The sequence below is a fragment of the Narcine bancroftii genome, chromosome 8 (genome assembly GCF_036971445.1).
Source record: "Narcine bancroftii isolate sNarBan1 chromosome 8, sNarBan1.hap1, whole genome shotgun sequence".
NCBI classification, from domain to species: domain Eukaryota; kingdom Metazoa; phylum Chordata; class Chondrichthyes; order Torpediniformes; family Narcinidae; genus Narcine; species Narcine bancroftii.
This window is the reverse complement of record NC_091476.1, coordinates 28,472,296-28,488,565: the sequence shown is the minus strand read 5'-3', so window position 1 is coordinate 28,488,565 and position 16,270 is coordinate 28,472,296. Positions and strand designations below refer to the sequence as shown.

Here is a 16,270-nt window from a genome sequence, read left to right as displayed (position 1 = left end):
TTTAGAAAAGTTTAGTAGAGATAATAATGTTAAAATAATGGGACTCAAAGAGGGAGTGGAGGGGGTAAATCCCATCCTCTTATTTCAAGAATGGTTCCCAAATGTCCTGGGAGTACAAAATGTTGGAGCAAAGATAGAAATTGAGAAAGTATATAGATCTCCTCATCCACGTTCAGGAATGAATCAAAAACCACACTCTATATTAATTAGTTGTACGAAATTTAATGATTGTGAAAAAATATTAAGAGCTGCAGCAAAAAAGGTAAAGGAGAGAGAAGAAAAACTACTGGAAGTTGGTGAAAAAATATTTTTTTAATCCTTATATAAGTGCTGTGCTAATGTGTAGAAGGGAATTTAATCCACTGAAGAGCACCTTTTGGAAAAAAGGTTACAAATTTGTTCTGCGTCAACCAGCCAATTTGAAAATCACGATGCCAAATGGACAAAAAAAGATTTTTACTGATATTCAAACAGCAAAGAATTTTTGTGAACAAATTACCAACTTTGAAGGAAATTGAAAGAGAATGAAAAACTTCTTTAAACGTGAATCTTTAAATCTGAATTATGATACTGTTTCTTCCTGTGTATTTTTATTTGTTTAATATTAATCCTTTGGAAAAAAAAAGTGTAAAATTTTCTGAAATTGTTTTGCCTGGGAGTTCGGGAGGCTAGCCTCCAGAATCCATACATAGTGTAATTTTGATTCTTATACTAAAGGGAGGGTTTCTCACTTTTTTCCTTACTTTATACTTTTTCTTGGGATTTCATTTTTTTTTTACATTGGATCCTATGTTTGAGAGAAGTAAAAATGGGTTTTGAAAGGAATGTGGTGTTCGGGGATCGAAGGAAAGGTGTGAAGTATAACAATGATAATAAGATTTTTTTTTGTGGAATATAACTAAAGATTTTAAGAAATCTTAGATTTCTTTTCTACATTTTTTAAAACATTTTAGAACTGGTAAAAAGAGAAAAAGATCCCTTAGGTTTTGATTTTAAAATTTTTTTATTTTTAATAATAATACTTTTTTTTCCTGCGAAGTGTTGTTAGTAGTGGGCCCTATCTTTGAGGGAAGGGGAATGACTTTTGAAAAGAGTGAGGTGTGGGGGGGAAGTGGTGGGTAGAATAGATTTGGGTTTTAAAGTCAACATGAAATGTGGTTTATATGATTATAATGTACAATGAATTTTGAATATATTAAAAAATGCCAAAAAGTACATTGTGACAAAGGGAAAGGAGAAGGATATTAAAAATGCTTATTTTACCAAGAAGCAACTAATTGAAAATAAGGCAACAATCAAGCTTTTTCCAGCAATTTAATGTCTGCTTCCAATTCTTTAACCTACTTGCATTATTTAAATTAATGCATAAAAGTCTCATTAACAAGAGTTCAGAAGACATTTGAACCATGAAATTTATCTGTCTTATATAAGATGGCTGCTCTTTCAAATACTGATACACTTAACCGAATTTTCAGCCACTTCTTTTACCTCAGATTCAGATTTATTGTCAGAATACATACATGATATCACACGCAACCCTGAGATTCTTTTTCATGTGGGTAAGGGAGAATTACCACTTATTGGTAGTGCAAAAAAAAACTGGACACAGTTTACTCATGTAAACAAATAAAGAAGTGTAAACAGATTATGAATGTAAACAAACTGCAATACAGAGAGCATTAAAAAAAATAAAGTGCAGAAGTAAGTCCTTAAATGAGTCCTTGAATGAGTTTGTTGTTGAGGAGTCTGATTGTGGAGCTGATCCTGAACGGGTGGTGAGGGTCTTGTAGCACCTACATCTCTTTCCTGACGGCAGCAGCGAGGATGGAGCATAATTCCTGCTGCTCTCTGACGGCACTGTTCGCGGTAATGTTCTCAATAGTGGGGAGGATTTTTGCCTGTGATGTCCTGGGCTGTGTCCAATATCTTTTGGAGGGCTTTATGTTCAGGGGGATTGGTGTCCCCATACCAGACTGTGATGCAGCCAGTCAGCAGACTTTTCACCACACATCTACAGAAATTTGCCAGGGTTTCTGATGTCATACCAAACCTCCGCATATTCCTCTACTACGAATCTAGTCAGTGCCAAAGTAACATGCTAACGGGATAAGGGGTGAAACACAAAAGTCTGCAGATGTCGAAATTGTAGTAAAAGGGCCCAAATCTAAACGTTAGTTATATATATTTCCCTCCTATGGGCGCTGCAAGACCTGCCGAGTTCCTCCAGCATTTTTGTGTCTTTATTAATGGGATAAGAATTAGTTTGTACAAAATGCTAAATTGAAGCATCAAACTATTACAATCTCAGTCTTTAAGAAGAAATGAAGCAAATATGTCAATGATGCACAAAAGTGAACTATATTTAAAATTGGTGAACTCTGACATTTTTCGACTAACGTTTTTCTATTTTGATTTTTAATTCTTTATGCTGTCTATACTTACACAATACAATTTTCTGTTGACATCCTGTCTTCTATTTTGTTTGCTGACTACTGGAAATTAATTTTATGTTATTTTATGTAAATTTCAGAGTACAAGGTTTGTCTTTTTCTGCAAAATTTTACTACTCTAAATCGGTAATTGATTCTCTCAGAATTCGACAAAATTATTGCGTTAATAGCTAAGATGACAAAATCGATTATGTCACAGGTCAAAGTTCTTTTTGAAAAATATATATAGAATTCCTTACTAATGTCATCTTCCTGAGATGGATCTTTGACTGCCATATAAACCATCTTTTCCCGTGACATTCGACCAACATTCCCTTGATCAAGCATGCTGGTTATGGCATGACCATTCTGATATTCATTTTCTGTAACAACTTCAGTTTCGCCTTGAAACAGCAAACAATCAGATAATAAATGAAACATTTATTAACTTAATTAATTTACTATCAGGTACAATAACCTTGAAGACATCCTGCAGCAGCCATGTTGCACAATTTAATTCCCAAGCTTTTACTCACACAAACCTGCTTGACAGCAAACGAACTAAATTTTCATTTTATTAAATGTACCATAATTTGCAAAATGGCATGATTATTTGAACAAATTAACAATGGCAACAATAAATACATAGATCTGGCCATCATATCAGTACACTTGGCACACAATTGAAAATAACATTGATTTAATTTCATTCATTAAAATTTGATATCAGTTCTGCATTTTCCTCATTCATTTTAACAAGGATACTTGTAGGCGTATTTTCAGAATCCTTGAAGATAGGATAGCTCGGCTTAAAATGATGATAGGCAGCAAAAATTGCTGAGTTCTGCATGGGTGCTGGAAGCAACTCAATGCAGTCATCAATGTAATGGAGGAGTTGGGATATGGTACTGGGGTAGGTGCAGAACAATGACTGTTCAACCTACAAACAAACAAAAAACAGGCATAACTAGGATCCTTAAATTAGTGCCCATGGCTACACATTTTATTGGAAGGAAACAAGAGAAATTGAAAGGGAAATTATTAAGGGTAAAAACAAGTTCTGCCAGATAGTTGAGAGTTTTAGTGAAAGAAAATTGGCCAGGTCATTGTTCCAGGAAGAATGTTGATTCTTCCTCCCTTTTTTTTTTTTCTCGCACCTTTTCCACCCATCCCCTCACCTATTCTCATGTCCCCACCTTTGTTTCCATCCTGTAAACCCTTATCTGCCCACTGGATTCTTCTGCTTTCAACCCCTCAAACCCCGCCCCCCCCTCCACTCCTTTTACAGTATGGAGTCCCAGTCGGTATGTGAAAAGTTAAAATAACCTACCATTACAACCTTGTTTCTTGCAATTGTCAGCCATTGCTCTACAATTTTGCACCTCCAATTCCCGGTGACTATTGGGTGGTCTAATATATAATCCCATTAATGTGATTATCGCTTTCTCTTTCCTCAGTTCCAGTCTGTCTGGTATGACATTTTCCCTACTAGCAACATCACCCCTCCCCTTTTCATCACTTCCTCTTTATCACATCTAAAACAACAGTACAATGAGCTGCCAATTCTGCCCCTCCTACAATCAAATCTAAACAATGGCCACGATACCTTATTTCCATGTGCTGATCCATGACTTAATCTCATCTACCTCTCCTACAATCCTCCTTATTCCTTAACACTGAAATAGACACAACTCAGTACATTACTCCCACCCTGCTCAACCTTTCAATTTTTGTATATGTGTACCGGCTGAACAACATCTTTTTTCACAAACACTCTACTGCTCTGGCAGTCTTGTTCATGTCCTCCTGCAACTCTTTTTTAAAACCCCCAGAGCAGCACTAGCAAACTTTTCTGCAAAGATATTGGTCCTCAGCCAGTTCAGATGCAAACTTCCCTGTAGTTCAGGTCCCACCTTCCCTGGAAGAGAGTCCAATAATCCAAATAGCTCATGCACCAACTTCTTAGCCATTTATTAAACTGATATTTCCTCTTTATTTTGATTTCACAGTTTGTGCCTTCTAGTCTTACTAAAAAATCAAATAAAAACTCAAACCAACCAGTGGCTAGTTTTCCAGCCAAACCAATTATTGACATATTAGAGCTAAAATTCAAATAAAGTTTATAATTATAAATATGAAACATCACTCACATTAAAAAATAATGAATTGTAAATTTCAATTCTAGAAAAGAAACAAGTCAATTCTCTATCAGTTCACTATTCTTGCTAAAATAACCATAAAAAATGGCTTGCATTCTTTGTTAAATTATAGCATTTCTTTAATGGCAAATATAGCAATTGGACACTTGATAACTGGTTGTTAAAGATTGATACAAGGATGTACTCAAACATTTTCAAAAATATTGTTTCAAAAAGAAAGTTAGTAAACAAATATTTTACCTATTTCCACGTCATCTTCAGGTTCAGCTTTAAAAATATATACTTTTATGACCTCAGCCCCAAATCCATCTTCTTTGGAAGAATCATCTTGCTCAATATCAGTGCTTATTTTTATTGGTGTATTTTCCATCCGGTCCAATTTCTCTCCATCATCCACTACATAAAGCAATATAAACTTAAGCTTAATACATTTAATTAGTTCTTGGGCTCAGTACCCATTTGACTCGAAACCAATTTCTTGACCAAGAAAATATTTGAAAGGTATTGAGCTTTTCATGCATTTTCCTTCCTTTCCACACCTGCCATCAATCACAAATGATTACAATCAAATAATTTTTGCTTAGCCAAATTTGGGTGCTCTAGATATCTCTTCAAGATATCTGAATATTGCAATGGGAATTATCAGTTTTATCATAGCGCTGAACATCATGTACACTTAAATGCTGTAAACTAAAGCCTCGGGAATGCTCCATTGCCATATTTGCCTCTGTGAATAACAGTCAGAGATGGTCCAGGGGCACTGCCTCGACACTATATATCCAAGGCCTACTCAGCCCTGAGACCCTACCATGCCTTGTTTCTGAACTTTTGGGTACAGCAAGCTGCTGTGATCTGCATTCTGAGTCATTCAGATTAAGTGCAGGTGCATGATAGATTCATCCAAATGATCTATAATATTGTCAACAAAAGCCATTCTCAACCTTTCGTCGACTACGGTCCCCTAGGACTGTGCTGAAAGTTGTGCGTGCATGGGTGCCAAGGCTCACAACAGGAAAAAACTCCACACGATTGTTAACTCAACCTGCAACATCACAGGCACCAGTCTTCACTCCTTCGAGGACATCTGCAAGATGCAGCGTCTTAAGAAAGTAGCCTCTATACTCAAGGACCCCCACCATCCAGGCCATACCCTCTTCACTCTGCTACCCTGGATACAGGAGCCAGAAGACAAGCATTCAATGGTGCAAGGACAGCTTCTTTCCCTCTGGCATCAGATTCCTCAATGAATAATGAACCATAAACACTCCCTCACTTTGACCTTTTCTTGTACTATTTCTTTAAACTTATTTTGTAAGGTGATTTATATAAATGTTTGCACTGTGATGGCGCCACAAAAACAAATACATTCGTAATATTTTCATGGCAATAAATTCTGATTCTGATGTGCCCCCCTTCCCTGTGAAGCAGTCAAGTTTTGGTTTCTTCCTGGCTTCTCTCCTACCAACTAAATAAAAAAAACAAAATCATATTTGTGTTAAGCGAGGTGAAAAGAAAATAATGTTTTAACTTGAATATGCTGTGGCGGCCTCACTGAGAATGGCTATATTCACCCTTCACATTTCATAAACACTCTAAAATGTAACATCAGAAATAATCATCAAAAACACAAGGTGAAACCAGCAATATTTCCAACAAAAACATTAAAGTGATTTACTTCAGAAAACAAAAGAAATTCTATTAAAAATATCGTAAACATACCTCTGTTCTGAAACTAATTTAAAACATGAGAACAAAATAGTTTATAATTTCTGAAAAATGAAAATATTCCACATATTAAGGAAATATTTCTGTTCAGTTAATTGAACATTTAATTCAGTTAACTGACCTGTAAACATCATCAGTGAAGATTATCTTTACCAAATTCATAACCTGCTACAGAGAAAAAGCATGTGTTGTGAATCTAGAAATAGGTCAAAATAGGTTGCTGTTGGAAAAACATACCGTTACAAGTGAAATGCAGATAATGGAGTAGGTTTTCAATCTGGGAAATCAGGATCTGCATTCTTATAGTTGATTACTCATTTCAGACTTGCCAAAGGAAAATGCCTACAGAAGATCGCTGCTTCCTCAAAAAGTAAAATTCACAGGATGAAATCCCAGGCTGTTGTCACTTACCTCCTAGTAGCCAGATCAAGAACACTGGCAGAAGCCTAGGAGAAAGTCACCCTTTATTTTTCTAGATGGGGAGGTTGACTATAGGAATCTAAAGGAAAAAAATTAAACATCTAAAGAGTAATAAAAAGCAAAAAAAATTCCAAAGAAAAAATTCTAAAACTTCATTGCAAATTTCTAATGATGCAAGGCAACATTATTGAATGAAAAAAGGCCATTGTCTCCATCAAGCCTCAAAGCAAATGAATATGCAATTATTCAAACAAGAAACCCTCCTCCAACCCACCATGTTTATGGAATATTAATCTCATATTCATCCTCACCAAACTCTATAAAACCTCACATGGCTACCTTATCCTCAATTTCATATTTACAACCTTATTTCACAACTTTGTTCAAAGGCTGAAAATAACAGTGAACAATTTTAAATGAACTGGCATCCATTTTGAGTTAGGATGACTGAAGTTTATGGCAAGCCATAAACGTCTCTATAATATCAAATACTATAATACTGTAATTCCTTCCTGTTGCCAAATGAGACCTGACGCGTCTCATGAGTTATTTCTCATTGATCAATTATTTTTAAATGTAATTAAGTCAGTCAAACTACATTCCATTTTAACTTTTGCTATGTACTTTTGTTATGCAATTTTTGTTGCCTATTCCAGTATCCTCAGCTGATAATATCCATATAGAAGTCCATCTATCTCAATCAATGGTAACACCACCTTTGCACTGGTTTCCATTATTTTGATCAATATCCCCAGAAAAGTTACTATTCCAGTTATTTTATTGTCTTAATGCTGTGTTATAAACAATCAGCATAGCTATTATGGAGTAAATAAGGCATTAAACTCCAGAAACTGCACTCATTCAATGGCTGACAAGAGTGACCTTGTTTCCTCTGTTGCACTGGTACATCATTAAGGGCTTACAACACTAGTGAGACAGAATATAGAAATGTTTTTGGGAGATAAATTGGGGCAGGGTTTTTAGTGTAGATCGCATAGAGAGAGAGAGAGAGAGAGAGAGAGAGAGAGAGAGAGAGAGAGAGAGAGAGATCAGTTCTACGGTTTTACAATCAGCAGCATGACAGGACAAGCTTGTGGAAAACCCCATTTGGAAAATGGGTTCTGAATGCTTAGTTCAGCCTGGTCAAAGCCCTTGTGGTTCATGCAAGAGGAGAGGACTGGCAGTCTTATGTTTCACTTGGAATAAGGGAAACAAGAAGGAACTCTGTGATGACCTGAAAGAAAGAGGTTATCATCTGGAGAACCCTGAGGGAGAACCCTAAGGGAGAACCCTGAGGGGGGAGGGGGGCAGGTTTCGTCAGCAAGACCACTGTCTGATGGAAGTAAATCAGTTGTGGGTGTCCTGAAACAACAAATCTCTCTCTGAAAATCAACAAGAACCTTCCTGAGCGGTAACCATTTACCTTTCAAGCAACAAAGCCTGGTGAACTTTATAAATGTTAAATTCTGTGCACAGTACAAGAATTGTTTGCAACCAGTGAACTTGGAGGAATGAGAAGTAAGATTGGACTGTGAACCAAATAACTTTTCTGAACTTACACGCACATTACATACACGTGCGCTTAGAATTAGAAGGGGGTTAAGTTAGGTTAGTTAGGTCAATAGTTTTAAGTTAAAGTGTGATTCTTTTTTCATGTTTAAAGATAATTAAATGTTTAAGTAACCATTTGTCTTGGTGAATATCTATTGCTGCTGGGTTTTGGGGTACTCTGGGCTCATAACACTGGTCATTAAACACACTAGAAAGGAGTTAGGCCTACATGTCTATTCACATGCAACTGAGATCACCGATAGTCATATTACTGAATAACTTTGTTAAAACTGAAAATGTATGGCCACAACTGTGGAGCCCTATTGCTTCAGGATTTGAATGATTGTTGGAGATTTGAAAAAGCAATTCCCCAATTTTTTTTTTTTACTATTTCTTATCTCTTAATAGCTGTTATGTTCCTCTTCTTGTGACTTTCAAAAATGACCTTGCATTAAACATTTTATCTAATGATTCTTGGCTTCGATTCTCTGAGAGGACACTTTAATTTTTTTTGGTTCACATGTATTCCAGAACCACTAAAGAAATTGCTGAACTTTTTCTGCGCTTAAGATTTTTGCCAAGTGAAAGTAGCCAAATATCTGTGTGTAGCTTTAAGCATCATTTGTTCACAGTGACTGTCATATAATCCAGAAACACTAAAGCTGCAGGTGCTAGAATCTTTAGCAGATAAAGAATTGCTTGGAACTCAGTAGGTCAGACAGCACACATAGGTAGAAATGGTCAGTCAATATTTTGGGTCTGAACTCTTTAACAAGATTAGAGGGAGGGGTGATATTACATGCATAAAGGGGGAAGGAGCTGGGGTAAAGGTCTCAGGACAGAAGGTGGAGAGGTAGAGGGAGAAACCATTAGAAAGAAAGGGGAGAGAATTAGAGAGGGGTCATTTTCTTTTTGAAACAGTGAAATCAGATAGGGGAGGGAGTTATTCAACATTAGAAAAATCTATGTTCACCCTAGGTTTATGGCTGCATAGGAGGAATATGAAGTGTTGTTCCTCAAGTTTATATTTGGTCTAAGCCTGACAGTGGATAAGGCCAACAACAAACATGTCATTGTAGGAAAGGTTGGAGTAGTTAAAGCAGTTGGCTATTTGAAGCTCATTTAGACCATGAACAGAAGCAGAGTTCTTTATTTTGTAGGGACACTCTTGTGGGCCCTTTTAATTCATTTTGCCCTTTTGTTAAATTTGCTCCATGTCTTGCTGTCCATTGCCTTTGTATTGTCCCAGTTATTTCTCTTCTTTTTCCACATTTCAGTATTCAACCAAGTCCTTTTGGTCATGTTCCATTTTATTTTAAGGGATATGGTTTTGCACATCATCTTGCACATTTAAAAAAAATACAATATCTTCTGTAACTCAAATAATAATTCCTAACAAATATTTTGTAAAAATAAAAACTTTTAAAATGTGTTTTCTAAAGTTTGCTTTTATTAGATAGATGCATTAATATGCAGGGAAAAAGAGGAACATACATCATGTGAAAGAGACAGATTTTTAATTCCATTTGGGATAAAGTTTGGCACAGACAAGTGGGCTAAAGAGCTTGTTCCTGTGTTGCATTGTTTTGTGTTTTGAAAGGTCTACATTATGAGTTTGTGACTTCCACATTTATTAGAAGGGTTTAATTCCATTCTGTTAAGTTATTCTTTCACTCATTTATTATAGAAAGAAGAATCTGCAGTAAAATACCATAGGAAAAGCATTTGAGGGATGGATCTCCTAAAAATGAACCCCATGGCACTTTGTAATCATTGGAAAACAGTCTTGAGACCAATAAATCATGGAAGTTTTTTTTTAAAATAGTGGTACTACTCTCCCAATTAAATTTAGTCTGTTATACTAGAATATACATTTTTAATCTATCAGTAAATCTTATCAATATCATACATCTCTTTAAAACAAACATTTTGTCAAAACCAAACATTTGAATGGTTAATGACTGAAGCATATCTTAGGATATACTCAAAATGTAAATGTTTAATTTTGCTCATGTCAAACATCAGACAAAATGTAATTCCATATTGTTCCCTTTACAAAGCTTGTACAGGTACAAAATCATTTATACAAAATTCTGAAAACCGAAAATCTCTGAAAACAGAACATTTTTTCCAAGAATGTCATCTGCACACCTAAGCTCATGTTTGGCACCAAACATGACCTGATGCAACCCACGCTCAACTCATGCTTGAATATCTCGTTTTGGTCCATGTTGATAATTAGTGGAACCCAAGGGAATCCTTATTTTATAGGTGCCAATGGAAAAACAGAGTCCAGCACCTCTGATTCACCATATACTAAAGTCCGATTCATTGTAGATGGCCCGATGCACCCCACCTCCTGTCCAACACCGTGTCTCAGTGCTTCTACCAGTCAGATGTGTCTCTGCTGCTCACAGACTACGGACAGCGAAAATGTCAAAAAGAGCTGCAGAGTCCCCTATGGATAACACTGAAAAGCAGAAAAGGAAGCATCGATAGCACAGAAAGTAGAGTTATTGCAGAAGCTTGATTGTGGTGTATCTGTGTGGCATCTTACCCTCTCCCCACCCACCCGACCCCCCGTCCAGCGCCACTGCAACCCCCCCCCTCTCACCCCCCCCGTCCAAAGACCCCTCTAGTTAGAGTGTGTCTTTGATTCAGTGCAAAATCAGCACAATTACTTAACGTAATGCCATTACAAGTATACTATTATCCAATAAATTCCAAAAAGTGCCCAGTCCCAAGCATTTCGGATAAAATATTCTGCACCTGTATCACAGACCGCAAAACAAAATCAACTTGTTCACTGGTTTGTAACACCAGGCAGCATGTTCATTCTGTGGAATGACTATTATTTTACTTTCAGCTGGGTGCAATGGGGATGATATTCAGAAGAGCTATGCAAAGCAACAGTATCAATTTTTTTTTTGTATTTTCTCAAAATTTGATGACTTAATCAAGACATCCAATTATAAATATTAATTTAAATTTAAATAAAAGGATTATTGGAAGCAAAGACTTTATGAAATTTAACAAGATTCATTATTTGTATTTAATGTATACAAATAGCAAATACACTGCAGTTTTATAATGCATCATAGAAATAACATTTGCACTTTAATGAAATTAAAATGCACTTTTGTTTTGGTGATTTTGTAAATAATTGTTGAAACTTATCAAGAGAATAAAATTAAGGATAACTACAAGAAATATCCACACACACATAAAAAGATGAAAGGATCGTATGCTAACTAGTATGCCAACTAGTATTCTAGTATGCTAACTAGTATACTCGTATGCTAACTAGTATGCTAACTAGTATACTCGTATGCTAACTAGTATGCTAACTAGTATACTCGTATGCTAACTAATATGCTAACTAGTATACTCGTATGCTAACTAATATGCTAACTAGTATACTCGTATGCTAACTAATATGCTAACTAGTATACTCGTATGCTAACTAGTGTGCAATATTCAAACCAAACAGTAAAGCACAACAAATGTCTGATTTAACCTTCCAAACATTTTTTAGGAGTTTTTAAAAGAGATGTCAAATTTTATAGATACATTATCCTTCTGGCAAATGGATCAATCCTTCGTGTGGCAAAGAAGTGGGAATCGAAGGTAAAACAATTCTGAAATGTATTAAAAATTGGCTGAAACAAACAGCAAAAACAAATAACAGTATGATGAGTAGGAAACTAACAAGGTGCCCCAAAGATCAGTGTTGAGGTCATTCCTATTTATATTCTACCTTTTAGTTAAGGAGATAGAAACAAAACTATTTAAGACTGCTTAATAAAAAGAATTATCTCTCTACAAGGTGAATACATGCTCTGGACAGGAATGGAAGCATAACTATGAAAGTGAAAAAAGTACAAAGCCTTCATTTCGGAAAGGATTACAAGCAATGACAATGTTGAGTTAACATATATTATTCCACGGAACACCATAGATGAAAGATATTTGAATGTACTGAAGGACAGATCGCTGAAGCCATCAACACAGTGAATCAGATTTTATGGTCATGAACATCATGAAATTCATTGTTTTGTAGCTCCATTACAGGTGCAAAATTGCTGTAAATTACATTTTAAAAAATACATTAGTGAAAAGATGAGAGAGATTGTACCTGTGGTTCAGACAATTCAGGAAAGTGGTGGCAGAAGGGAAGAAACTGTTTTTGTACGATTGCATGTTCATCTTCACGTATTTGCACCTCCTTCTTGATGGTAGCAGAGAAGAGGGTATGGCATGGTGGTGAGGTTCCTTGAGGATAGAGGCTGCGTAAGACACCTCCTCTTGTAGATGTCCTTGATGGAGTGAAGACTGATGCCCAAGATGGCACTGGTTGAGTTCACAACTCTGTAGAATTTTTGTGTCCTGTGCATTGGCACCTCCATTCCAGACTGTGATGCAACTGATCAGAATGCTTTCCACAGTGCACCTGTAGAAATTTGCAGTAGTCTTTTGTGACATACAAAATATCCTCAAACTCCTACAAAGTATAGCTGTTGACAAGCTTTCTTCATGATTGCATCAAAATGGAGAACCCAGGATAGAACTTCAGAGATGTTGACACCCAGGAAATGGAAGTTCTTCATTCATTCCACTGCTGACCCCTCGATGAGGACTTGTTTGTGTTCTCCTGATTTGCCCATCCTGAAGTCCACAATCAGTTCCTTAGTTTTGCTAATATTAAGTGCAAGGTTCTTGTGATACCACTCAACCAGCTGATCTACTCACTCCTGTACACTTCCTCATTGCTGTCTGTGATTCTGCCAACAACAGTGGTGTCAATTGCAAGTTTGTAGATGGCATTTGTATTGTGCCTGGCCACACAGTCATGAGTGTAGAATGAATGATGCAGTCTGCTAAGTACATATCCTTGAGGTGCACCTGTGTTGATTGTCAGTGAGGAGAACACATTGTTTCCGGTTAATACGAAATGTGGTAATGAGGAAGTCCAATAAGTAAATCCAGTTGCAGAGGGAGAGGCACAGGCCAAGGTTTTGAAGCTTGCTGACTAATACTGAGGGTACAATGATGAAAACTCAGCTGTAGTTGATGAAAAGTACATGCTACTGGTGTCTAGTTGATCCAGGGCTGAGTGGAGAGCCAGTGAGATTGTATTTACTGTGGAACAACAGTGGCAGTAGGTGAATTGCAGTGGGTGCAGATCTTTATTTAGGTACACGTTAGTTCAACCTCTTAAAACACTTCATTTCAGTAGAATGTGAGGGCTACTGGCTGATACTCATTGAGGCAGCTCACCCTGATCTTCTTGAGCAGCGGTAGAATTGATGCACTTTTGAAGCAGGTGGAACGCCCAACTGCAGCAACGAGAGATTAAAAATGTCCGTGAATACTCCAGCTAGTTGGTTGGCAGATTTTCAGAACCCTACTAGGTACGCCATCAGGGCCTGACACCTTGTGAGGGTTCACCCTCTTGAATGATGTTCTGACGTTGGGCTCAGAGACAAATATCATAGGGTCGCCCACTTCTGCAGGGATTCTCATTAGTATCGTTGAATTCTCCTTTTCAAAGCGAACCAAAAAGGTGTTCAGCTCATCGGGCAGTGAAGCATCAGAGCCATTTATGATGTTCACTTTTGCCTTGGAGGATGCAATTGCCTGCAACCCCTGTCTTAGCTGGCTAGGACCTGATTATTTGTAGCTTCTCTCGGAATTGCCTCTTTGCTGCTGAGATGGCCTTCCATAGGTCATACCTGGACTTCCTGTAGAGATCTGGATCACCTTAGCAGGTTGCCAGTCTTTTGATTCATCCACAGCTTTTGGTTGGGGTACTCACAGTATGTACATGTGGGCACACACTCATCAACATGCAGGTCTAAATGATGTAGGTGACATCCATGGTATAATATTTCAAGTTTGAAGATGAGTCCTTGAATATGGTCCTGTCCAGTGATTCAAAGCAGTCCTGCATGTGCTTCCCCCACCCCACCCCCACCTGTATCCACCTCTTTCCTCACCACTCCCCCTCCCCACCCCACCTTTTTATTCAGACATATGCCTGTTTTTTGCTCATACCTCGACAAAGGTCTCAGGCCCGAAACGTTGTTTACCCTTTACTTCCTATCGATGCTGTGTAACCTGCTGAGTTTCTCCAACACACTTGTAATTGAATAAAATTATCACTGACTTTTGAGGCGCTGATATTCATTCCTAAATAAGTTCATTTGTACAAATGAACAACTTAATGTATTGTAGGTTCCTGGATTCTCTCATGATTTAATTCCTCAATTCAATTTCTTCCCTGTAAAAGTGTTGAAAATTACGTGTCCAGGTAGTCCCTGACTTACGACTGTAATGCGGACCAAGGAATCAGTTGTATCTCAAAATGGACATAAGTCAAAATTGTGCCTGTACGCGTGGAGTACCGAAGTCTTAAAGCAAACTTTTTAACTTATTTTTTTCATCGTACATTTGATGATAAAAACTTAAAGCTTCCTGAATCTTGGCAAGTCTTTCCACATTCTGGTCCATGCTTACCATGTTAGACGGCATTGTAGGGTCCCAGAGCTGGGCACAGCCATCTTGATTCCTGTGCGCACACGCTAGTCTTCATTTGGTGCATGTGCAAGTCTTCAGTGGGTTCACATATTGGAGTTTGGTTAGCGCATGTGTGAGTTAAGCGTTCTGACGATATTGAAATTGCATCTTTAACTCTCACGCATGCACCAACCGAACTCCAATACACGAACCTTTTGTGCAGGAGTTCGATTGGCACATGCATGAGAGTTAAATGCACTGACAATATTGAATTCGCGTCCTTACCTCTCACGCATGCGCCAATCAAACTCCAATACGTGAACTTCCCATGCATGTGCCTACCGAAGACTCGCACATTCGCACAGGAATCAAGAGCCGCACCCAGCGCTATGACGCTGACCAACAGGTACACACATTTTGGCTCTTACATGCCCTGTATCCCTGTTATAGTTTGTGAAATAAACCACGTAAATTCTATATATTTTTTATATATATATTTTAAAATTTGATCATGTTGCATAGGTCGTAACTCGGGAACTACCTGTATTTTAATAATTAACAGAAACTTGCTACACATCTTCATTAGTGTAACTTTTACATAGTAAACTAATACATTATTTCAATTCCCAACAATGACAAACAGAAAAGATACATATTATGTCCACTTACAGGATATCATTAAGAAATCTTCAGATGCATCTTTGCCATCTTCTTGGACTTCAATTGTCATGGTCGGACCAGCCTCTTGATTTTGAACTACTAAATCGTGGTTTTGAATTACAGTCTCTGATACAGAATCGACTTCCATAACTTCTTCCGAGACCATCGCAGGAGAGAGAACATCTGTAACAGAATCCTGGACCACATGTTCAAACTGCTCCTCATCCTGCACTGATACAAGGTCTGACACTAATACTTGATCTGGAACACCAACCGTCTCAGTTATAAGATCTGAAGCTAGAACATGATCAGGAACTGAACTGGCATTTAAATCTTCTTCAATGGTAACATTGGCTTCTAGGACAGAGTCTGAAACGATCACACCATCTGTCATATCATCAGTTTCAGCGATAATATCCGGGCCCTGTACAACTTCATGAATATTGGTTGTGAGACCATGTTCTAGGGTAACCTCTTCCCCAGTGACATCTGAGACTAGTACTGCATCAGGCACAGATACAACAATGTGATCGCCATCAATATGGGCTGCACCAGCCATTCCAGATACTGTAACACAAAACAACAGATTAGATAGCAAAATATTCACAGAAATTTCTCCAATTACATTTTTTCTGGAGGTAAAATGCACAAGGCATGGTTTATCTGTACTACAATGTGTTCTTAATAAAGAGCAAAACAGGCTGAGTGATAGATTTGGTCCATGGTTTTAACTCGTATGCCAACAAATAACACATAGGAAACCAAACAGAGCTAACTAATACCAATTCAATAAAACAGATAATTTCAATT

At 37.3% G+C, this 16,270-nt stretch overlaps 1 protein-coding gene across 6 annotated transcripts in view; it reads right to left on the bottom strand.

The window, feature by feature from the left end:
• The window catches only part of znf711 (zinc finger protein 711), a 57,432-nt gene that overhangs the window by 7,149 nt on the left and 34,013 nt on the right, over positions 1-16,270 (bottom strand). For 4 of the 6 annotated variants that reach the window (XM_069893399.1, XM_069893398.1, XM_069893400.1 and 1 more), the window contains 3 exons: positions 15,470-16,027; positions 4,829-4,984; positions 2,690-2,833 (listed from right to left, as the gene is read on the bottom strand). In XM_069893399.1, the coding sequence (XP_069749500.1) occupies positions 2,690-2,833; positions 4,829-4,984; positions 15,470-16,027 (858 nt within the window). Of the gene's footprint in view, positions 1-2,689; positions 2,834-4,828; positions 4,985-6,434; positions 6,460-6,550; positions 6,737-15,469; positions 16,028-16,270 lie in introns of those variants that run through there. The other 2 variants (XM_069893402.1, XM_069893403.1) reach the window with 2 other exon arrangements.